A 23,935-nucleotide genomic window follows, 5' to 3' on the forward strand; every position below is an offset into this window, starting at 1 on the left:
ACTGAGATAGGTCGATAATTACTACATGCAAAACGAGAGCCTTGTTTAAAAACTGGAACAACTTTAGCAAGTTTCATACTATCAGGAAAAATACCTTGGTTGATGGAAAGATTAAAAATAAATGTTAGGGGACGGTATATTTCAAGTGCTGCAGTTTTTAATAACAGTGGATGAATCTTGTCAATCCCAAATGACTTGTTTGTATCAAGACTTTCCAGTAATAAGAATACCTCTATTTCAGAGACTTGTGTGAAGTGAAATTGTTTTTGTTTCTGAGAGAGATAAGAGGTTGCACTCTCATCAGATTTAGGCAGTTGTGCTGCTTGTGTAGAAGGGACATTACAAAAAAAATCGTTAAGGCAGTTGGAGATAGTTAAAGGTTGTTAATGACGTTTATTATCGACTTGTAGTTTTTCTATGTGAGAACTTGGCCGCTTCTTATTTATCAATAAATTGATGTTATCCCGCATCTTTTTCGTGTTATCTGATGTGATTAATATGTCATTATAAAAGCAGTCACGATACATATCAAATTTTTTGTTTTGTAGATACCGTATTTAAGGATAAATTGAGATACTTCGTGAGTTTTTTCTGCCTGGTGGAAAATATCGTCGCTAGTTTCCTAGAAATTAAGCTGGGCTACAGAGCCTAATAGATATCATGTATTATCGTGCGCGTTATTAAATCCATTTACTTCTACGATCAGACAACAGCAAGGTACCAACGCCTATCCTACATATATGTATAGATATACCTAGATATGCAGATATAAAGGATACGTACCTCAAATGTACCTCTGATACCAATGTTTTTATCCTTATTTGTTTGACTGCGTTCTGTTGCTCTGGCTGGTGGATAAAGAAAACGCTTAAGCTTCCTTTTAACGCTTAAAAATTGAAACGACATGCAAAAAGGAGACAAAAAAAGATATAACCAAGTTCAGAAATCTAACTTGTGACTTGGAAAAAGAAATTGCCAGGGTTATTGTAAGTTGTAACGAAGTTGCACTCAGCTTTTGGGACAGTCAGGAATTTCGAGGTTGGATTAGTCAGAATTCGGATTCTGAAATCAGTCTCTTTATGCCGTGCCGTATCTGAAACGTTAACTAGTATGCAACCGAAGCAAATACAAAATACTGATAATTTAAGGCAGTCTGAAGCTGAAAGATTCCCTAAATTTTGCCACAATTAAGAAATCAGCAGATTAACTTTAGCTTATGAAGCTCGGCGTCTGAAAGATTACTTTACAAACAACTGTTGATTGGTTTCTTATTTGAGTTAAGTTCCCAAGTTTCGTCTTAAATTTTACATATGTCTAAATTTGTACTGACCGGCCAATAATTCCCTTGAGAAAGCAGAAATTTGTTTATCTCCGAAAAGTTTTTAAAGTGGATGCAAGCACGATCCAAAACGGCGACCTTTAGAAATGCCTCATTAGTTTGAATCATATCTGCACATCTTATGAGAGCAGTTAAATTTATCAAGTTAGTGTGAGCGCGTGTAGCGGTTCATAAGTTGAAATCCACCTCAACGCATTTTAACGCATAAAAAATGCTTATCAGAGCAAAATGCGGTCCATCAAAGACTAATTTCAGAAACTGAACTACGGCCCTGGTCATTATCAGCCCATACTCTCCTCTCTCTGAATAATCTTAGAGTGATTAACTTATTATTTTCATTAAATGACTAGATAGAAGATTCGATCGAGGCGTTAGAAATATTTACGCATAGCTGAATTATATTTTCTTTACATTCCCCAACGGCGTCGTAATCATTAAATGAACAAGCTACTGAAGGACAACTTCAAGCGTTTACATTGTTAAGTTTACTGATAAGAAAAATATTTCACGGGAAACAATGTTTGAAAAATTTTAGAAGTCATGCATCGACGTTTTTTTTAACTCTCGAATTCCATACCCACGCTTTTGAAAATCTCTCGAAGCGGTTGTTCTTGTAAGAGAAGTAGAGGTGGAAGATGGGGAGGGGAATTTGTCTTCCGCCCTGGAAGACTCGGATTTGCATACTTTTATCAAACGCAGGATTCACTAAGAGAGGAAATGTGCGAATTTCAAGGGATTGACGAATTCGAGAAACTTCAAAAAAATTTTGCTTAATGAAAGACAAAGGCACTCTGTACAAAGGGCAACGTACCCAGTTTATTATAAACCATCAGTTTGTCGTGATAAATACGACGCATTGGCATTGGTCCATTGAGAAACACTCTGACAAAATTCTCTTTCAAAAGGACAAATATCGTTTCATGGTTAGCAAATTTAAAGAGGGAATCCGCAGAAACGCTCCAGTGGTCTAAATAGAACATGGTGATTGCAAAGGAACTATGAAAGATTTTATCGACTTTCTTTAACGCAATGATGAGCTGAAGAAAGCATACCACTAGATGGAAGATAACTACAAAGACTTCGCAAATCGAGTGTCTCATGAATTTGTGGTATTTGGTGACACTGACAATTTTAATGAATAGCTTCATAACAGGAATAACATTCTTTAGGGTGTAGTTTAAATGAACCTTTTCCAACAACACTTTGAAGCAACAGTTTCCTTATCTTTAACTTGGTCTTGGTCTAAAGATTGCAAGGGCCCAAGCTATCACCGCACGACGATCATTCCAATCTTTTCAGATGAAATTTCTTATGCATCTGAAGCTTCGGATAGATTTTTAAAGATATTTTAGAAACGTAAAATCAAGAATTAAAAAGCTTTACCCATTTTAGACTGATCTTAATATAGAGTAACTCATATTCGCAACTCGTTCATGTGTTTTGCTCACTTTTTAACTATTTCATATCTCTGCGAAAATAATGATCAAAATGAAACTTGACTGTGCTCATCAGTTGTTTATACCTGTGATTCAGCAACGAAAGGTAATCGTTTTTCAATAAGGTTCATAAAGTCATTGTTACTACGAATCTTTATCATCGTTTTCGTTCTTGGCCCATTCGCTTCTACTTCCAGTGAATCAAAGGTCTATTGAAAGTACTTGCCATTTTGAATCCTTTAAGGGTTCTTATCTCTGCTGCATCCAAGCAAAGCCTTCTTCCCTGGCCTCATCGTCCACGATTTTTATGCATCTGTTCCTTAAAAGCCCTTGAATCATCTCTCTCTGAGGGTTCCATCTCCATTCTAGCTATGTCCCCTTAGTATTTGTTTTCTGAAAGATGTTCCCAGCCAAACCCAACTTGTACCCTGTCATCATTATCACTGCGACTCTAAATTGTTAGGGACTAAAAAGACTTCTGGGGGATCAAACATTTCCCGAAGAAAAATTATCAATCAAAGAAGCTCTCAAACTTGTTTCACTTTTCATGTTATTTTTTCCATACAAAGTAATACTTCTCCAGACTTTTTGGTAAGAAATGTAGAATCACTGACGTTTTGTTAACGTGACGGTTGTGGTGACCATAGAGCTTGGTGGAGGTATCTAGTGGAGGTATATGCTTGAACTTGCGTTCGACAAGCGCCCCCTTCCTTATTAAATGAACTTTAATTACACTGCAGGTCATCTTAAGACTTCGTTGCCCCATGAAGATTAAAAGTATTAACCTCCCCTTCATCGCCTTGCGACTTCAAAATTAAAATGAATACTATCTTTATTATTACCACTATTTTTATTGTTATTTACAATGCTTGGTATGATTCATATATTAGTCAGTTGTTTTTATTGGCCTCGAAAGATACAGAGAAAAACTCACAAAGGTGGAAAACGATTTGATCTGAAAGGAACGATTTAATTGATGAAAACCTGTAGTCCGGCGGTTTGGCTGTATGGGAGTGTCTCAACAGCCAGCCGTCAAAGGGCTTAAACTTTTACCGTCAGCCGTCAAAAGCATCTATTTTTACCGTCAATCGTCAAAAACTCAAACCAATACCAACCGTTAAGCAATTTAAAGAACATCTCTACTTTAGCCGTCTGCTAACAACAGTTTTAGAAACTTTAGAGTGGTAAACTAGTCTTACAAAAAAATGCTTAATCTATCGTCATTTTCACTGATTATCGCCTCTAACAGGAGTTTTAATAAACATTGTTGTATTTTACTCAATAGTTTAATGTTAAAAAAAATAACTTGTCTTTCTACACGCCTCTACGCAACATTCCTGCCTTTCGAAAAAAATCACAACTGAGATCACGCCCACTCCAGTGTCTTGAAAGCTGTCGATAAATTCCTCATTGGGGGTTAATTTTCGCCATCATCTTAATGATTCCTACGAGATCAAAGAAGTTTTTGTCTTTAATTAATGTTTAATAGCAAAGTTTGTATTATTAACTGGTTAATGGTCCGTCTTTCTACGTATGCTGTTGTGCGATTTTGGACGTGGTTCATGATGGTTCGAGAATGAAGGCAAATACTTATAATCCCTTTGAACGTTTGAAGATTGACATAAAACGCATAGAGCATACACGAAAGGTACAAACAAGTTCAGATATCGACCGTTTGAGCTAGAAAAGAAATAAACAGTGTTATCTTTAATGAGCTACAGTACGAGAGAAGCTGCGCTCAACTTCTGGCTTGGGCAGCAATTTCGACGTTGGATTAGCCAAACTTCGAACTCTAAAATTAGTCTCTTTATCTAAAATCATGACGTGTTTCCAGCCGACCCAAAAGCAAATAGTTACAATTTTAGCCCAGTCCGAAGTCAATAAATTTACTTTCAACAAATTAAGAATTAAGCAGGAGAGCCATACACAGCCAATACTCAATTTAGCAGCTCCTCAAGCAGAATTTCGAGCAGAATATTGCCGCGAGTTATGTGCAATTCAGCTGTTAGCTGGAAAAATTGAAACATAACTCCGCAGTAAAAATGAAATGACAAGGTGTTTTAAGAAATTTGATAACACTTAACGAAAGCAGAAACGGTTTTATTTTAAAAAAAATCCTTTGCTTCTGCTGTTATCATTCGAAATTTTCTAAGAATTCACTAAGCTCCTGTTACCACTCGGTATGTAATGCAGGTAAAGTGGTTCTCAACAAGGTTAAACGATCGCCGTAAAAGGGCCAAAAAATTTATCCATTAGGCGTAAAATTGCCAAAGTTTAACCGATAGTCGTGAAAAAAGTTAACCGTTAAAAAAAATTCTGTTGAATGGCCAAAATTTTAATCGTTAGCCGTGAAAGCCATCTCCTCATGACACCCTCAATGAGGCAAACAGAGTGATGCGCGCTGATGACTCGCCTAACAAAAACGTTTGTTTCATAGCACCCGCGCACAAAGTTAAGAGTGTGTTCACGAGAGCACCAGGCAGTCGTGCTACATACCATCTCACCGATTTCAATGAAACTTTGCCAGTTTAAAGGGTCTATCCCAAAACTAAAAAAGACAAAGTGGTTTCTGGTTTGGTTATGTCAAATATTTGGTGAAGATGTTGTCAGGAAACATTTGATAACCTTCAAAAACGGAAGATTATATTCCCTTGAACCGAAGACTGAATACTAAACAGATGACCTGAAAGCAGACAATTTTGTCTATAGATGCAACGGTTAAACCAAAACAATCGAACTACAATATCATTGCAGCTGTGCTTGCAAGACGGAGCTTGTTTTTCGCGGAAATATACTTCATTCTCATCTCTGTTAAACAAGTTCAAGTGACAAAACAACTGCTGATTAAAATGGAAACTTTCGAAGCCGCAACCACTTTACTCATGAACTTGTGCATGATTGTCTTTGTTAAATTGTAGATTTGGATCTTCTATTCAAAGTTAAACATGATGCTTTTAACTCGTGCTGGCTGCCAACGAAGAGTGGCTTTTTCATACGACGATTACATATTAACCTAGTATCACTCTCTGGATCTCCTTCAGCTCTTTGAGGAGGATACAACCAGTTTTTTGAAAAATTATCCTTAAGCTCTCCTGTTTAGGTTCAGCTAAACAAGTTCGGCGTCTGAATCAGTACCATTTAAGTTGAGTTAACTTTTTCAACTTCGATGTATCGTTTAGTAATATCAAAATTTGGACTGACTAGACTTGAGTTAAACTCCAAAACGTTTTAAAGGTGGATGTATGCACCATCCAAATCTGCAACCTTTCGAAATGCGTCCTTAATTTAAACAATGTTTTCATCATCTTCCTTCTCCTTTGAAAAGTGCCTAAACTTAGGCCCTACTTGACATTGCTTGTGACCCTCTGTCTCTAATTAATCTTGGACAGTATAGTAGGAATCTTCTTTTGTGTTATAGTGATCATCCAAGGGTAAAAGAATCTTTCAAATGTCCTACAGTTTTAAATTTTTTTTATTTCGATTTATATCCGCAAGGTTTGTGAAATGTCGGAATCAAAAGGCACAAAGACAACCAAGGGTAGAAGTTCGACCGAGGTGCTGGTCCTCTACACAAGATCAGAAACTTATCGCCTTAGTCATTACTTCCTTAGAGAGGAAATTAGCGAACATGAAGGGATTGACGACTCCGGGGAAATGACAAGTTACCCTGATGGTTTTGAACCATCAGTTTGTCGTGATAGATTCTCCTTCTTGGTGGTGATCCATCGAGAGAAACAATGAAAAACTTCTTCAAAGAAACAATAAGTTATCCGTGATTGAAGATTATAACGAAGGATCCCCCAGAAACGTTCCAGTAGAAGAAATAAAACAAGGCGATTGCAAAGGAACAATGAAAGGTTTGATCGAGTTTCTCCATCGCAAGGAGGAACTGCAGACTAAATACGATTTGGTGCTTAATAATTGTAAAATGTTCGCAAATAGAGTGTTCAATGAATATTTGGTAGGGTGCGGTCAAAGAAACACTCAATTTTTTGCGAACAGTGACACTTCAAATGAAGAGCTGCTTTAAAGTCACATAGGAATTTCTTTCTACAGTTGTTTGATTGAACTTTTTTCAACGTCAATTTGAACCAACAGTCTGGTCTTTATAAGGATCGCAGGTATCTCAGCAACTGCCACTCGACGATCGCTGCAATCGTTTCGAGTGAGATTACTTACGCATCGGGTGGATTTTTAAAGATATTTTTAAAACCTATAACCCTTTAACTCCCATAATAACCATGACAGAATTTCTCTTTAAAATATCAATACAATATCAAGCAGACGAGCGATGAGAATAAAGAAAAATGTTCATTAAGAATGATAATAGGACCGAATTGGACGACAAGAAGTCCTGTGACCAATTAGTCCTTTCTTGCCTGCTCAGAGAAGAACACAGTAGACGTCATACACATACCTCTTAGGAGTGAAACTTCACATATACCGACGTAACTTAAACCCTCTAAACGAATGCCCCGCTTTCATTTCCACGTCATTCTCTATTTTTTCATCTGTGATCGCTTACATTTTTACACCTCACTATAATGCGCAGAATTAGTTTGTGACTTGGTCGTTCAGAAAACAAAAGGATTTTATTGTTCACTGTATGCATGCTCGATAACTTTCTTCGATGTCCTCGGAGGAAAGGCATCTTTTCTATTTGTTTTTAGAAAGTATAAGACCATGCGAGACTGAATTTCAATCTTTTCAGTTGCTGCAATCAATTTTACGATGCAAGCTGAAAGCATTGTGGTAAAAAACAACTGGTGAGTACGTTTTTTTTGTAAATTTATCAAGTCCTCCAACTTATTGACTTTTGGCATGTAGCTTTCGCGTCCATAGAAAAACATCTGTTTATTCAAGAAAGCGAAGTAAACATTAAGAATGCAAATTTTTTTTATTTATTTCAACGACATTTTGGTACGTGATGGAATGTAAGTTGTTTGGCGTGTGCATTGTGAGTAAAGAAGCGGAAAAAACATGAATGTCCATTTATTTTTGAGAAAATCGATAATAACTGAATTCCACCAAAATGCAGCTTTGAAATCTTGGACTGCTGAAAAGTACCAGATAATTAGCTCGCATTGCCTTTGAAGTGATAGAAGGATCAGCCTTTTTCCCAGTGCGTTTTCCCTCTTTAAAAACTTCAGTAAGATAGTTTTTCTGAGCATTGGTGAAGGTCTTTCTCGTTACCATCGCTGACTTCAGAGCCCATCCCATCAGTAGCGCTAGACCTTCTTCCTTCAAAGATATGTATACATCTTCGTTCAAAGTTTCAGGAACGGCACCACCGTCGTGCTCTAGTTTACCTGGGTCATTGCCTTGTTGTACAGTGTTTCTTGTTCGAGGGCACACTTGTTTTTTCCTCAGTCAGGATGTTTTGGAAAATATAACAGCCCTCTTCCTTTTCACAGGTTTCGTCGTCTCTGTCATTCTCTCTCCTGCAGAACTACAGAGTTAGCAAAGGCTTGCTGAAGCCTTTGCCAATTCTGTTGTTACTGTTGTTGTTGTTTTTTTTTTTCGCGCCTCGTCGAGCTTTGACGGTTTGAAAAGAAACCTGGGAAATCGCATTATCTGTATTCTTGTTCAACTGAGGAAGAAAGCTACTACTTTGTTGACAGAAACTACGCTTAGGTAAAAATTTACCGGAACCAACTCCATACGCTCTCCACAGCAGCACTCCTTCGTTGGTGTATGCAATGTTATTAATGAAACTAATACTCCTTCCCACTTCACTGGCGTTGACTTTGCAGTAGGTACGTTGCGGACCGCTCACTGCCATGCAGACTCCAGCCATTCCGCCAGATGACTCATGGCTGTCATCATTTGCGATGCTGTCTCGATGTCATGGCCAGCCTTGAGATAGATTCTCATTTGACTTTCTATTGTGGCGGCCTTACAGTCACATGACCCTTTTTCACCTTGGGGTCTGAAAGTTAACGCGCCTCAGGTTGATTCCATGCCTACAGATACTTTGCGAGGTGTCAGCGGTTACGCCAAATGACGACCCCCTCAATAGGCCATTTTCGTTACATCAAATTCTAACATGGCTCCAAGGTTAGGGGGAATAAAACAAAATAATTTAATTATTCATCCTTCAACTTCGATGTGATTTCCTTTGTTTTATTCCCTAAGCTTCGGAGCCAGGTTTGAATTTTAGCATATCGAAAATGGCCTATTTCATTTGATAAGTTTGACTGTGATTCATTTTAGAATAACTTACGACCAAAGAAAAGTAAGAAGGTTCAAAACTTATCAAGAGTATGAAATCTACAATATAAAAAGCAATAATATCGGACTATAAAAGGATATTGGCCACATTTGCTCCTAATGCAGTTTCAATCACCGTTCGAACCGACCTTCCCGACATACTGTTGCATACTAATGTGACTTCGTAATCGGAATATATCAATAATATCTCATTTTCCAACAGAATTCTTGTATCAAAATAGCTATTTCTCAACAGGTGTAAAAGAACATCCCTCGCAACGGCCTGGGAAGGTTTTGAAAGTAAATATATGATCAGTGTGTCGTATTTCGGCAGAATCAGCTAAGGCCCTTGCTTGTAACCAGTTGTCGCGTTCTGAATACAAACTCACACGCAAATGCTTATCTCATAGCTTTTATCATGCTGTTCTCGAAAACTGGTTCGTTCATCTCGCCTTTTAAACACAAACTATGAAGTTCTACTCGCTTATTTTAATTGTGTTGTATTACAGTTTGGTTACATGTCACGACTAAGTCTTGTTCTGACTCGTATTCAAATTTAAATGCGAGAGCAGATTTGCCAATTTGCTTCTTGTTTCATTATTTGTCAAATCATCGATCGATGTTCACCAAATTGCTTGAAAAAGGAAGGGAAAATTGAATGCTGGATACATGAATTTCAAGTTTTTTTTGAAGACACGTGCGATGCGAAATAAACTGTTTACATTTCGGTGCGTAAACACCGAAGCGAGCGCCGATTGCAATGAATAAAATAAGACATCAATCACAATCTTCAATAGTACATTTTCCTACTGTTCCTCATCGAAGGTGATCGAGGTAAGTTTGGAGTTTCGAAGAAATAATCACTTGCGATGCGAACACCAAATTGTTAACATTCCGGTGGGTAAACATTCAAGGGAGCGCTGATTGCAATGAGTAAATTGGGTAGCATGTTAGTGAGTATTCGCTTCGTTCGTGAGTATTCGCCTGATGATAAACGTGTTTCCATGCCGTATGTAAGTGACATTTTCCTTCCTTCCTGATTCATCAACAATTCATATCAAGCAAATCTACTACTACTAATGCTCGTTATTCGATAAATTCGCGAAGCGACGCGGTATGTGTGAGTGTGACCTGATAGCTTTTTCATTATGTAAATTTTCCAATGTCGACTCGCCGCTTTTTCAAACCAGTAAAAGTTTTTTGTTTTACACAATAGTGTAATACAAAAGAAAGTTATGGCAATGAATAACATAGGAACATGAGTCGCGCATTTTGTTCGACCGTGCAAGCAAAAAAAATCGTATATGCGGGTCTGACTACCTTGCGTCCAAGCGTATGAAATTCGTTTGCGCATTTATCATATACGCGAGCGGTACGGTAAGGATATCTTTCTTTGACTTGCTTATTTGACGGTTGACGGTAAAAACATTGCTATTAGCCTGAGAGATTTGAACGCACCCACGAAAAAGTTAATTTTAAAAAATATTTTTCCCTGGGAGTTGATTGGCCGTGGGGCAACCCCTGCAGTCAAATTCCTGATAAAGAAAAATAGAGATTTCTTCATGGAAAATGCGCGCGTACGATTTTTATTCACGAGTTGTGTAGCATCAACGAGTGAATGAAAATCGTACAAAGCATTTTCCATGCTGTAATGTGTTTATTTCATAGGTGCTGAGATTTTTTCGTGTTGTCTTTGGTAGACAAATAGCACAAATGGGGCGATGAAAAGCGTAAAAAGTAGTTCAAAAATTTCTCAACAACAAGTTAATAAAAGTGCATAAAGTTCATAACACTTAAGCTTACCTGTGTTCATCAGATATCAATCAAGTTCATTGTCTATTAATATTATAATAAAGGAAGCCATGCCAACATACTACTTAGTGTCATGTAAAGAAAGTCAATATTCAGTTATCATCAGAGTCACTTTCCAGTTCTAAAGGCCTCAGACGTTTCCATCTCGCCGCTTCGGGACTTGACGGATCTGTGGTAAGCGTCGGAGACTGATTTACTGTGTTGATATGAATGGAAAAATTACCACCTTGAATAACAGCTCCGCTGAATAGTGCCATGGACTGCTTACCGGTATTCTGGGAGTCGGAGGACGACGGACAAGCTGTTTCAGAAGAGGACGAAGCTGGGGTACCAGCCACCACACTGCTTAGCACTTTTGACATGTGCTTCTGTTGTTTCGTTGAAACAATGCTGTAGTTTTCTATGCTCTTCAAATTCCTATGGCCAGATAGCTGTGCAATTTGCGTAGGGGGAATGTCATTTTCACTTAGCGTCTGGATCATTGTCTTTCTGCCGCTGTGATTTCGAAGCCATTGTCTTCATTAAACCGTTGAGTTTGTTTACGCCAACCGCACCGGACTTAAACCAGCTTTTTCTTTCGAGCGAGTCCGCCTTTAAACCGTTGTTTACGGCCAGATAAAAGGGAGCATTGTCTTGATTCATTTCCTCGGGTCTCTTCCTGGCAAAAAATTTGTAGACTGCGACAGGATCTCTTTCAGTTTCGTAGGTCGCAAACATTTTCGGCGGTACAGCTCTGACATTGCTGTAGTCTGAGCCAGTTCTTGTTTTCGTTTGACGTTCATTGAACTCCAAGTATTCCACTCCGTTTGCTGTTTTGTGAAGCTTTACATATCACGATGTTCTTTGCACCCACTGAGTCCAAAGTGAAGAGTGTTGTTTAGCCAGAGCGTGTTTAATAGCGCCTCAGGACAACACATACCGAGCAAACCCTTCTCGTACAATATCTTTAACTCTTCGGTTGTCAAAGCTACCGAAGAGTTAAAGCCATCTTTAGTGCGTACGGAGATAATAAATTCGCTAATGAATTCATTCAACTCAGCCGCTGGAATATCTTCAATTTTCCTGTCTTCGTCCTTCGTTTTCAAAAATATTTCAAGCAATCTTACATCTCTTTCAGTTTTTTGAGCGGTATTTTTGTTTTCGTGTTCTAAAATGAATTCTTCAACTGAGTAAACAGAAGCGAACCTTCCCTCGGCCATTTTTCAAAGCGCGCGGGTTTTGTGCAACGGCTCTCGCATGACGTTCTCTTCAGTACGTTCATTCATCATTAGTGAAATTTTGTCGTTCGCGTTGCTGCTTGGACGAGCGATAATTTTTCACGATGAAATTTTGTCGTTCGTACTCCTGATTGGCTACATTTAGAATCAGTACGAATTTTATTCACTACGATTTTTGTGGGTAAATCTCAGTACCTATGAAATAAACTTACTTATTCGCAACAGAATCAATATATGATTGGCGTCACACAAAGCTGATTAACGCCGCTGAAGGTTCGTATATAAACTTTGTACATGTACTTTGCCCCTAATTATCAAAAACACGTGGAAAGTTTAATCACTCTTTTTCAACCTCGTTCTCGAGTTGCTACCATACTTATAGTAATTTGCATCACAACTGGTTCGCCCTCTTTGTCTACGAGAATTGAATTGAGAATTTTCATGAGAACCGGAGAAGAAGATAGAAGTCAAATCTTTATTCCAAGAGGTTGCTTTTCGAATTCTGGTGAGTCAACATCAAGGTCTTTTTATGAAAGGAGCAACATACGTTTCCTCAGACCTGTGCTTATGGCAAAGCAAAGCGAATGAAAGGCTAAGATGGTGTCAATGTATTGAAAGTCTCCATCAGGTAGCATAACGTACGTAGAAGCAAAATTAGGAAAGCTTTAAGAGCAGATAATGTTTCAGAATTGTGTATCGTATTGGATGTGAAATATCATTACAACAGCCACGTGTTTTATAAAGCCTGACTCAACAGAAGCGTTGAAAGTCTTAACGATCGTTCAATGTACAATTCTTAAGGAAATCAGCAGAGAAACTTTGGGCTCAACTTCATTCCATGAAAATGTTCCAACCCCCAAAAAGACACATCTAAATCTGTATACAAACGAAGGAAAAAAGGAAGAAATGAAGTTGTGCTCTTTTGTTCTTGACCATGAAGTGCGGACCCACAACCCAAAGGTTTTAGACCGTTTTATGACGAAGACTGACTATAATAAAATAATTTATTTCCACCTTTCCAGTTCGCTTACAGTTTGTGGAGGCCGGAGAATGAGAAATTTGACAATTTACATTTTAGTGTTTGCCTTAAATGAGAAAATGATGATTCACCGCTCTCAATGAATTTTGAAGCTAGAAATTCCAGGTGGAACAGGCGAATTCGCTCAATAGAAGGTCATAATTAGCGTCTTCTTGTCTTTCGCACGCTCTTTCCGGGTCAGAGCACTGAAACAGGTTATGCAACGTGGTCTTTAGTTTCTGATGTCACAACATAATTTGGTATTTAACAGTTATTCGCCGGGATTATTCAACAGTATTCGCTGCTGCTGACACGTCATTCGACTTTTGCGCCACTCTGACAGGTTGATGAAAGAATAGTAAATCGTTCACCGTTCTCAATCCAAGGTCCTTTGTCGAAATTTCTCGGATTATGGCTGCTAAAACCCTGAAAAATTTGTATCGCTCACAAATAATGACGTTCAAAATTTCCCAGAAGCGGAAGAAAAAAGCAACCGAAAGTTTGGTATTTAGTGGCTTTGGCTTTCTTCTCAGCCGCTTTTCTCGCGGCTGAGAAGAAAAATCGACAGGTGGAAAATTTGCCATTGGCCGATTTTGGCCGTGTAACTAGCAAATTGAAAGTTATCCCCATTGTTTGTTTTTGTACTGATTCAAAGCGTTTTTTCATCTTGAGCCTTATCGCCGAAAATTGCCGACGTGCTTTGCGACTTTTTTACGTGGATTGTGGATCCTATGTTTTTAATTTATTAATAAAGTCGACTTTTCTTGCCAGTAAAGGCCTACTGTGTTTATATAAAAGACAATCGAATACATGGTTTCTTGCAGATATGTAATCAGCTCTCTTCTTGTGTTCAAATCGATATCTGACTCGTGAGCTATCGAGTTGAACACTCAAGGAGAAATTCCATATCTTCTTGTGCCCATGTATTATTCTCTATTTATCAACCTACAGAAATGATAAGGGGAATTTGCAACCGTAAAGGGATTCTACAGCTGGCGTTTCAGAGGCAATCCACTCTTATGAATAACTAACGTTCGCAAGGTCAGATTTAGAACATCTCTACGGTGGCCAATTCATGTCATTTTAATTAATGAAACCAAATTATCATATAATACTCCCCATTGACGCAGTATAAGAGTTTCTTTAGAAACTCGCCCCCTTTATTCGTTTATGTTGACAGTCATATTTGTTTAATTAGCCCAGGAATTTTTAAAGGGTGACGAAACTTAATTCCAGCGCGACATACAGGAATGAAGGAACGGGAGGTCATCTAACTATTGAAAGTGAAGGTAAGAACTGATAGAAATGTGTGTCCCTGTCATCGACAGCTGATCGATTATGATGTTCTTCGAGAGTTAGCATGGTTGGATTTCTAATACAAATAGAGCCTTTACGAGCTGCATATTTAAACTAGCTAAAAGCTGATACAGCGAAGGCGAGGAAAACAATCATTCATTGTGCCACATCGCAATGAAGGTTTTTTCTCTCTCTGTTATATCATTTTGTGTATTTTGTTTGTCTTTGTTTTTTTCGTTTTTCTCTCCTTTTTTAAGGCCCATATTTCGGAACATTTGCTTGCTAAGAAAAAATCCCACTGCTGCTCATGGAAAAAAATCACAACGTACGAGTGATTGCTTTGAATTTATCAGGCGACTTTACGCTGATATCTGCATGAGTTAATACAATGACGGCCATGTCCATACGGGCAGGAGAATGATGTTGGCTTTTTTTGATATGTTTTTTTTATGGTATATCTTTACCTATTAGAACATTTGTCACATGATAATGAGCGGAAGCATCAGTAGGGTGGAAAATGGACCAGTCAGGTATGCACATATTTTTACAAAGAAAATGGCGAATTCGACACTAAACGTTACTCGCTGCAACAATCTGTGGAAGACCCGCATGGGACTACGAACAACGAGGAAATACAAAATATTGGTAGTTATCGATGCCCTCTTTCCAAAAACGGAGAGGCAAACCTGTCCACCTATCATCAGTTTGTAGTAATTAAAACAACTAATTGGTATTGTTCGATCTGAAAGGATTCAGAAAAAATTCTCCTGCAAAGGTCTAAAGCAAAGGATTGTGTAGAGAAGTGTAAAGAGGGTCAAGCTAGGTATACACCAGCAAAGATGATTGTTGAAATCGAGGGAGAAGGATCTATGAGAGATTTGATTAAGTTTATTTGGGAAAATGAACTTAAAAATTTTGTTTAGCGATAATTGTCAACATTTCTCAGAAAGGTTGTTTAACCAATTAAAAAAGCCAAGCCAAGACACGAGACGCCCAAATTCCACTGCCGTACCAGCCGGCGTTGGTATCACTGTTGTTTTGTTGGCATACGTTTGGGCAAAAAAGTGAAAATAGCTCACCAAAAAAATAATCACCAAATTGTATAGACTGTGGTCTTCTCTAGTTTACAAAAGCGATTTAGGATCGACAGCTGATCATTTTTTAACGAAGTTAATTAAGTCATTATTGGTACGGATTTTCATCATGTTGTTTTTCTCTGCTCATTAGCTACCACTGTTAGTGAATCAAAGGTCCATAAGTGATCTGATTTGGGCTACTCTCATTGCTGCCTCTAGGCGTAGCCTTCTTCGCTGGCCTTATGCACCTGTTCCTTGAACGCCCTTTTCTCGTCTCTCCCTGTGGATTCCACCTCCGCTCAAGCTATGTCCCTTTAGTATTTGGTTTCCCGAAGTTGTTCGCAATCAAATCGAACTTGCATCCTCATAGTAATTGCGATTCTGAATTTGTCGTGACTGGAAAGACTTGCTGGTGTATTAAACATGTCTCCCGAAGAAAATTCTCACTCAAAGAGGCTCTGCAAACTTGTTTCACTTTGCATGTTATTTTTTTCCGTACAAATTAATACTTCTTCAGATTTTATGGATAGAAATGTAGAAGCACAGACGTTTTGTGAACATGACGGTTGTGGTAGCCATATTGCTTGAATTCTCTTCATACGAACGTTAAGCGGAAGGAGGACATAAATTGTCATGCTGGCTGTGCCCTCTTACCCCCCCCCTTTCACAACGCCTATTTGCCTAAAATATCGTTAACGCCGCATCAATAAAGGCCAATCTCTAACTCTAACAATATCTACAAAGGCCACTTGCTTTATAAATAGATGTTGGATAGAATGATGCAGCGTCAAGATAGCAGTTTTACCCCGCACACCATCAGTTAAAATACTTTTGTCCCAAATGCGTCAGGTTACAAATACCAGAACTACAGCCGAAGTTTTTAAATAACACCTGTCACCGAACAGTAAAGGCCCAGAAACTGTTGCGTTAAGGTTTTCTTCAAAATTATGCGGGGCATATATTTTTTCTGTTCCGCTCCGACTAAAGAACTATCTCAAAGCACCATGAAGCAGGGTAGTCACAACTTTCTTGTTATTATTATCTTTACCAACGAACTACCCAAAGGGACATTTTGATCAGTGGAGGTATATGCTTGAAGTTGTGTTCGATAAGTCCCCCACCTCCTTATTGAATGAACTTTAATTGCACTTCAGGTCATCTAAAGACTTCGTTGCCCCGTGAAGATAAAAAGCATTAATCTCCCCTTCATCGCCTTGAAACTACTATATTAAAATGGATACTATCTTTTTTATTACTATTATTTTTCCAAGGCTTCGTAGCAGCACGAAGTAAGATATCGCTTTGATGAACCAAAGTCAGATGTTAACATCTCACTTTGCTATACTATTTATTGCATTATTTCATTTTATTTCTCATATACAACTGGCAATGGATGATGTTTTATCCGAAAGATGTTTTGTTTTCATTGAAAAATACAAGAAGAATGATTTTCAAAAGCATTGTGGTGTTCATCAAACACCATTTTTCTTATTGTTATTTACAATACTTGATATCGGAAGATACGGAGAAAAACTCACAAAGGTTAAAAAACGATTTTCTGAAGGGGAAAATTTGATTGATGAAAACCTGTAATCCATTTGGCTGCATAGGAGGGTCCCAGTGGATTTTAACAGTCAGCCATCAAAGGACTTAAAATATCAACGTCAGCCGTCAAAAGCATATATGTTTACCGTCAACAGTCAAAAACTCAAATCAATTCCAACCGTCAAACAACTTAAAGAACATCTCTACTTAAGCCGCCTGCTAACAAAATTTTTAGAAACTTAAGAATGGTAAATCAGTCCTACAAAAACATGCTCAGCCTACTTCATTTTCACTGATTTCTGCCTCTAAAGACAGTTTGAATAAACATTTTTATATTTTACTCAATAGTTTAACGTTGAAAAATAGCTGGCTTCATTCATAATTTGTCTTTGTACACGCCTCTACGCACCATTCCTGCCTTTCGAAAAAATCACAACTGAGATCTCGCTCACTCAAGTGTCTTGAAAACTGTCGTGAAATGCCTCATTCGCCATCATCTTGATGACTTTCTCGAGATCAAAGATGTTTTTGTCTTTGATCTATTAATTTAATTAATTAATTTGATTTATTAATTTAATATGCTAAAAAAGTAGGCGAAGGACTAATGTTTCAATCGAGTGAAAGAGAGTCCTAAAAGAGCGCCAGATACTAACGAAACAATCCATTGAAAGAGAATCCTAAAAAAACGCATGAGATTCTAACGGACTAACGAAACAATTTCTAAGAAGGAGAATATGAAAAGTGTGCGAGATAAATACGTAACAATCAAACGAAAGGGAATTCTAAAAATGCACAAGATACTAACGTAACAATCCGATGAGAGAGAATCCTGAAAGCCCACGACATATCAACGTAACAATCTAGTAAAAGAGAATCCTAAAAGTGCTTGAGATATTAACGTAACAATCCAATGAAAGAGAATTGCGAAAAAGCGCAAGACGTTGACGTAGCCATCCAATAAAAGAGAATCTCAAAAGTACTCGATTTATTAACGCAATAATCCAATAAAAGATAATTTAAAAGTGTGCGAGATACTGACGTAACATCCAATGGAAGAAAATCGTAAAAATGCGTAAGATATACTATCGTAACAGTCATTATTCTTATACTGAAAAAGGACACAATACCTTAAATAGAGAATAATACATTGACGCGCATAGATATGGAATTTCTCTTGGAGTATTTAACTCGATACCTCAGAGTGAGCGCAGCGAACGAGTGAGATGTCGAGTTGAACACGAGAAGAGAAATTCCATATCTACAAGCAACCATGTATTATTTTCTTTATCATATAAACACAATAGCCCTTTACTGAGAAGAAAAGCCGACTTCATCAATGAATGAAAATAAATGAATCGACAATCCCCGAATAACAATCGTAGAGTGCGTTGGCGCTAACTCTTAAGATGGAAAAATGCGTTGAATCGTGATTACAAAAACAACAATGGTCGTAGTTTTCAATTTACAAAATTCTCATTTATTGAGTTTGTCCTTACCGGCGGAAGTCTTTCAGGTGAACGGCCAAAATCGGCCAGTGACAAATCTTCCAGTTGTCGATGTCATTCTCAGAGAAATGCTAACACCAAAGCCACTGAATACGCAACTTTCGGTTTTTCCTTTAGTATATAAGTTTTCGTCCCCTTCTAGGAAAGTTTGAACCTCACTGTCCGTCATCAATATGGATTTTCTAGTGTTTTAGCCACCGTAATTCGAGGAAGCTCCGACAAACAACTTATTTTGCCTTCACTACACAACCGAACACACTCAAAGGTTGAGGCATGGGCGCGTTGGTCAGCTAGGCCCAAGATATATTTTAATTGTGACAATGAATTTACAACAAAGTGGATAAGAGATACAACAAGTAACGTCCTACATGCGCCAAAGCCGGACAGGTAAACCCCAAAAACCTCTTGTTAGGAAAATAGGGACCGTGTACCCCCGACCAACTGCAGTGGCGCCACCTTTGGGGTTTTAAGGTTGATCTATAAACAATGAAGAGAATGAAGAAAACAAATCATATCAGGCTAATTACACAATAAAAATAAACCTTATGGGAAAGTGCTAGTGGCAAGGCTGACCGTAGAATGCCACAAGTTTCTCAACGGTCTCTTCTTACAAACATCATACCCATGAGCCTTCGCGTACTACGCTGGCACCCAGTTCTCTGTTCCGTATCGGCAAAATATTAATTTGTGTCAATACCGATTATCACAAATTACACCCACTGAGAATCGTGAAGAGTTTGCCGTTTATTCATCAACCTGACCGAGTGGCGCCAAAGGCGAGTGACGTGTAAGCAGCTGATTGGCTATATCAACACACGTCAAAAAAATATCTTATTTTTTCACGTGTGTTGATATTTCCCAACAAAATGCCTCCAATCTCTTTTTGGTGACTTTCCCAGAGTCTCTATTCTTTCCACCTCACTGGTACGGGATTGGAAGTTGAATGTCGTGCGCAAGGACTCTTAACGCTAGCGGGGTAATTTGGATATAGTTGCAATGCGGAAATCTGTGATTGACGCTTGATCGTCTAACTTTTCATCTTCAACGTTAGACACCTTTATTTCCCCGTGCTGTATTAGTCACTGTGTGGTATATATCATATTCAAGGCTGGGAAAATTGTACTTTCTAATTTGACAATGTGAACTACTTTGTAAGATTTTCCTTGAAGTCAAGATCAAGTCAGGCGGATATTATCGAGCTCTTGCCGTCGCTAGTTCACGAGAAATCGAGTTGGGTCACACAACTTCACAGATATCACGATATCAAATCCATCTGCTTCTACAGTCAGACTTCAGCAAGGCACTAACATATGATTTAATTGTGTCGGATATAAAGTGTGCCATCAATAGCAAAGTTTGTATCATCAACTGCCGGTTAACGGTCCGTGTTTGTGTAACTAAGTCTCTATCCAGTTGCGTGATTTTAGAACGTAGTTAATGATGGCTCGCAAATGAAGCAAATACTTATAATTCCTTTATACCTTTGAAGATTAAAATAACACGCATGGAGCAGACACGAAAGGTACAACCAAGTTCAGATATCGACCGTTTGAGCTTGAAAAGGAATAAACAGCGTTACCCTTAATGAGATACAGTTCTAGAGAAGCTGCACTCAAGTTCTGGTTTGGGCAGGAATTTCGACGTCGGATTAGCCACAATTCGGAATCTGAAATTAGTCTTTTTATGTAAAATCATAACGTGTTTCTACCAGAACCAAAAGCAAATACCTACAGTTTTAGCCTAGTCCGAAGTCAACAAATTCACATTCCAAAATTAAGAATTAAGCAGGAGAGCCAGACACAGCCAATACTCAATTTTGCAGCTCCTCAAGCAGAGTTTCTAGCAGAACATTTTCAGGGAATTATGTGCAATGCAGCCTGTAGTTGGCAAAACTGAACCATAACTCTGCAGTAAATATAAAATGACAAGGCATTTCAAAAAATTTGATAACACTAAACGAAAATGGAAACAGTTTTATCTAAAAAAAGAATTCCTCGCTTCTGCTGTCATAAATGCAAAATTTCCAAGAATTCACTATGTTCCTGTTACCACTCGGTATGTACTGCTAGTAAAGTGGTTCTTGATGAGGGTAAATGATCGCCGTAAAACGGCCAAAAAATATATCCGCTAGGCGTAAAATTGTCAACTTTTAATCGATAGTCGTGAAAAATATTTACCGTTAAGAAAATTCCTGGGGAATAGCCAAAATTTAATCGTTAGCCGTAAAAGCCATCACCCATGAGACCCTCAATGAGGCAAACATGAGATGTGCGCATGGTGATTCGCTTCACAAACGGATTCCTCTCGTGTACGATATCACCTGCGCGCAAAATCTTCCTTTTGAAGATTTAAAGAACTGTTAAGCTCTTAATTCGTGTTGAAATCCATATCAACTCCAACGAATATTTTGCCACAATAAAGAAATCAGCAGACTTAGTTTAGCTAATTAAGTTTGGCGTCTGAATGATTATTAATGTCTAAATTTGGACTGACGGGTTAGTGATTCCCTTGAGAAAGCACAAATTTGTTTATCTCCGAAAAGTTTTTAGCGTGGATGTGGGCACGATTCAAAACGGCGACCATTTAGAAATGCCCTTGCACATCTTAAGAAATCATTTAATGTTATCAAATTAGTGTATGTGCGAGTAGCGGCACAAATGTTGAATTCCAACCAACGCATTTAAACGCACCAAAAATTCTTATCTTATAATTCTCGAGTTTTATCCCCAGGCCTTTGAAAATGTCTCGAAAAAGCCGTTCTCGCAAGGATATTAAAGGTGGAGGATGGAAAGGGGAACTTGTCTTCGAGCCTGGAATATCGACATCCTTTTATCTGACGCAGGGTTCCCTAATAGAGGAAATGAGCGAATTTAATGGGATTGACGAGTTCGAGGAACTTCAAAAAATTTGGCTTTATAAAAGACCTCTGAAGAAAGGGCAACTTACCCAGTTTATTTTAAACCATCAGTTTGTCGTGATACGTTCGAAGCATTGGTATTGGTCCATCGAGAAACACTGTGACAAAATTCTCCTTCAAAGGAACAAAAGTTGTATCATGGTCAGAGAATACGAAGAGGGAATCCTCAGAAACACTCCAGTGGTCGAAATAAAACATGGTGGTAGCAAAGGATCTATGCAAGATTTGATCAAGTTTCTTTATCGCAAGGACGAGCTAAAGAAAGCATACCATTGGACTGAAGATAATTGTAAAGACTTACCAAATCGAGTGTTTAATGAATTTGTGGTCGAGGGTTCGGTGGGTAGATCATGGCATATTTGGTGACATTGACACTTTTAATGAATAGCCTCATAACAGGAATAACATTCTTTAGTGTCTAGTTTAAATGAACCTCTTTTGAACAACACTTTGAACCAACAGTATTCTTATCTTTAACTTGGTCTCTTAAAGATTGTAGGGGTCTTAGCTGCCACCGCATGACGATCTGCTGGTTGTGCCCCATCACCCACCCCCACCCCCATTACAACGCTTCTTTGTCGTCGTTTTCGTGTCGTTACTTCAATAATTTTATCGACGTAACCAGCAGTTTAAAAACTAGCTCATATTTCATACTTTCATGTTGAAAAATAGCCGACTTCATTTTAAAGTTGTTTTTGTAAACGCCACTACGCACCTTTCCTGCCGTTCGACTTGATCATAAATGAGATCACGCGTAGCCCAGTATAGTGTCTTCGAAGTTGTCGTGAAATTCCACAGTAAGAGATTTCCCCATCGTTTCAATGATTTCATCTTTTGTCTATGTTTCAAATGCTAAAGTGAGAGAAGGACTAATGTAATAGTGTAGTTTGATCGTTCGGGTGAGTGTATTCCTGAGAAGGACTGTTGTTGGTAGTGGTGACTGACGTTTCGACAACCTGAGCGGAAGTCGTCATCAGAGTCAAGTGAATAGTTGTTTTCAGTCGAATGTTCTTAGTCCGGTTTGTATAAACTGATTGGTCAGTGATGTTATTAGCTGTAAGACTCAATGTTGCGATCGAGTCAGTAAACGTGCGCCAGATGCGAACGTAACAATCGAATGAAAGAAAATCCTCTAAGAGCGCGAGGTTTGAACGCAACAATCCAATTAAATAATCCTTAAAGTACAGGAGATACTAACGTAAAAATCCAATGAAATAGAAGCCTGAAAATTCATGAGATATTAACGAAACAATCGAATGAAAGAGAACCTTAAAGGTGAGCGAGATAAATACGTAACAATCAAAATGAAAGAGAATTCTAAATATGTGTATGATAATGACGTAACAATCCAAGTGCACGAGATAGATACCTGGAAATCGAACGGAAGAAAATTCTGAAAGTGCACGAGATATTTACGTAACAATCCAATGAAAGGAAAACCTAATGGTGTGCTAGATACTGATGTAACAATTTTAATGGAAGAGAATCTAAAAAATGCTACTACTGAACATTCATTACTCGTATTAAAAAGATATAAAGGTGACTTAATATTTATTTGACTCATTAAAATTTTATTTCAAACAACATGGAATGAAGTGTCCTTAAGAAGAAAAGAAAAAAATTTAATATTTTCTTGCATTACTCACAATTTGCGAAGATTGATAGAACTTCTTTCTTTTTTTTTTTTTTTTCATTTTCCCTTCCAGATTCCACTTACCATTCCCTATACAAAATGCCTCCACCCTCTCTCTGGTGACATTCCCAAAGTCTCTTTTCTTTCCATCCCACTGGAACGAAATTCAGCTAAAGTTGAATGTCACGAGCAGAAGCTCTTAATGCCAGCGGGGTAATTTGCATAGTTGCAATGCGGAAATCCTAGATTGAACTTTCACCATCTAACTTTTCATCTTCAACGCAAGGTACCTTTATGTCTTTGTGCTATATCAGTCATTTTTTCGTATACATCATATTCAAGGCTGGGAAAATTGACCTGTCTAATTTGTGTTACGGACTTGTACAGGGTGACATCGGGTCACGTGAAACAACGTTTGCGATCATGTGACTTAGCTTTGTCGTTTTGTTCGCTTTAAAATTAAAATCATTCTTTGTGTGGTTAATATTAACCTATGCAGGTTCTTAGACTCTATAAAGAACCAGCGATATACCCCTTAAAAGGCGTCACCCTCTCTTATATGGTCACTCCGAACCGGATTATTTGTCGGTCCTAATTCTTGTCGTGTTAATCCTCAGACCGGACAATTCTTGTTTACGAGCACGTGGTGTGGACTCTTCATTTGTCCATGAGTTGATTATTTTAAAGGTGCATGTGATGTTACCCAAAGTGAAATCCATTTCAAGGAAAAAACTGGCGTGAAGGGCACAGAACAACCGTCAAACGTATTGCCATTGAACAACTGGATGCCTCCTAAAGCAACGTTAACTTGGACGAGAACAAATAAGCGTTTGCCCTCCTCGTGTCAAAGTTTTACCAGCAAAAGCAGTCCTTGCACGTCAAGTTGGAAACCCTAAAAGTTGTAGACGAAGAAATCTTGTCAATCGTGGAA

At 38.2% G+C, this 23,935-nt stretch overlaps 1 protein-coding gene and 1 pseudogene across 3 annotated transcripts; one reads left to right on the top strand and one right to left on the bottom strand.

Moving 5' to 3' along the window:
• Positions 1-10,707: 10,707 nt before the first annotated feature.
• On the bottom strand, positions 10,708-12,247 carry LOC149038976 (uncharacterized; annotated as a pseudogene).
• A 123-nt stretch (positions 12,248-12,370) lies between these two features.
• On the top strand, positions 12,371-22,955 carry LOC113675844 (uncharacterized). Of its 3 annotated transcripts, XM_089183618.1 has the most exons (5): positions 12,393-12,519; positions 13,984-14,073; positions 14,231-14,321; positions 14,800-14,858; positions 21,185-22,955. In XM_089183618.1, the coding sequence occupies exons 4-5, from the start codon at positions 14,812-14,814 to the stop codon at positions 21,735-21,737; spliced, it is 600 nt and encodes a 199-aa protein (XP_089039744.1). In that variant the 5' UTR covers positions 12,393-12,519; positions 13,984-14,073; positions 14,231-14,321; positions 14,800-14,811; the 3' UTR covers positions 21,738-22,955. The 3 variants fall into 3 exon arrangements, with proteins under 3 accessions (XP_089039743.1, XP_089039744.1, XP_089039742.1); XM_089183617.1 differs by lacking the exon at positions 13,984-14,073 and having other exon boundaries at positions 12,371-12,519; XM_089183616.1 differs by lacking the exon at positions 13,984-14,073 and having other exon boundaries at positions 12,506-12,642.
• The last annotated feature ends 980 nt before the right edge of the window (positions 22,956-23,935 follow it).

Source organism: Pocillopora damicornis, chromosome 10 (genome assembly GCF_964200805.1).
Source record: "Pocillopora damicornis chromosome 10, jaPocDami1.2, whole genome shotgun sequence".
In the NCBI taxonomy this organism is placed as follows: Eukaryota; Metazoa; Cnidaria; class Anthozoa; order Scleractinia; family Pocilloporidae; genus Pocillopora; species Pocillopora damicornis.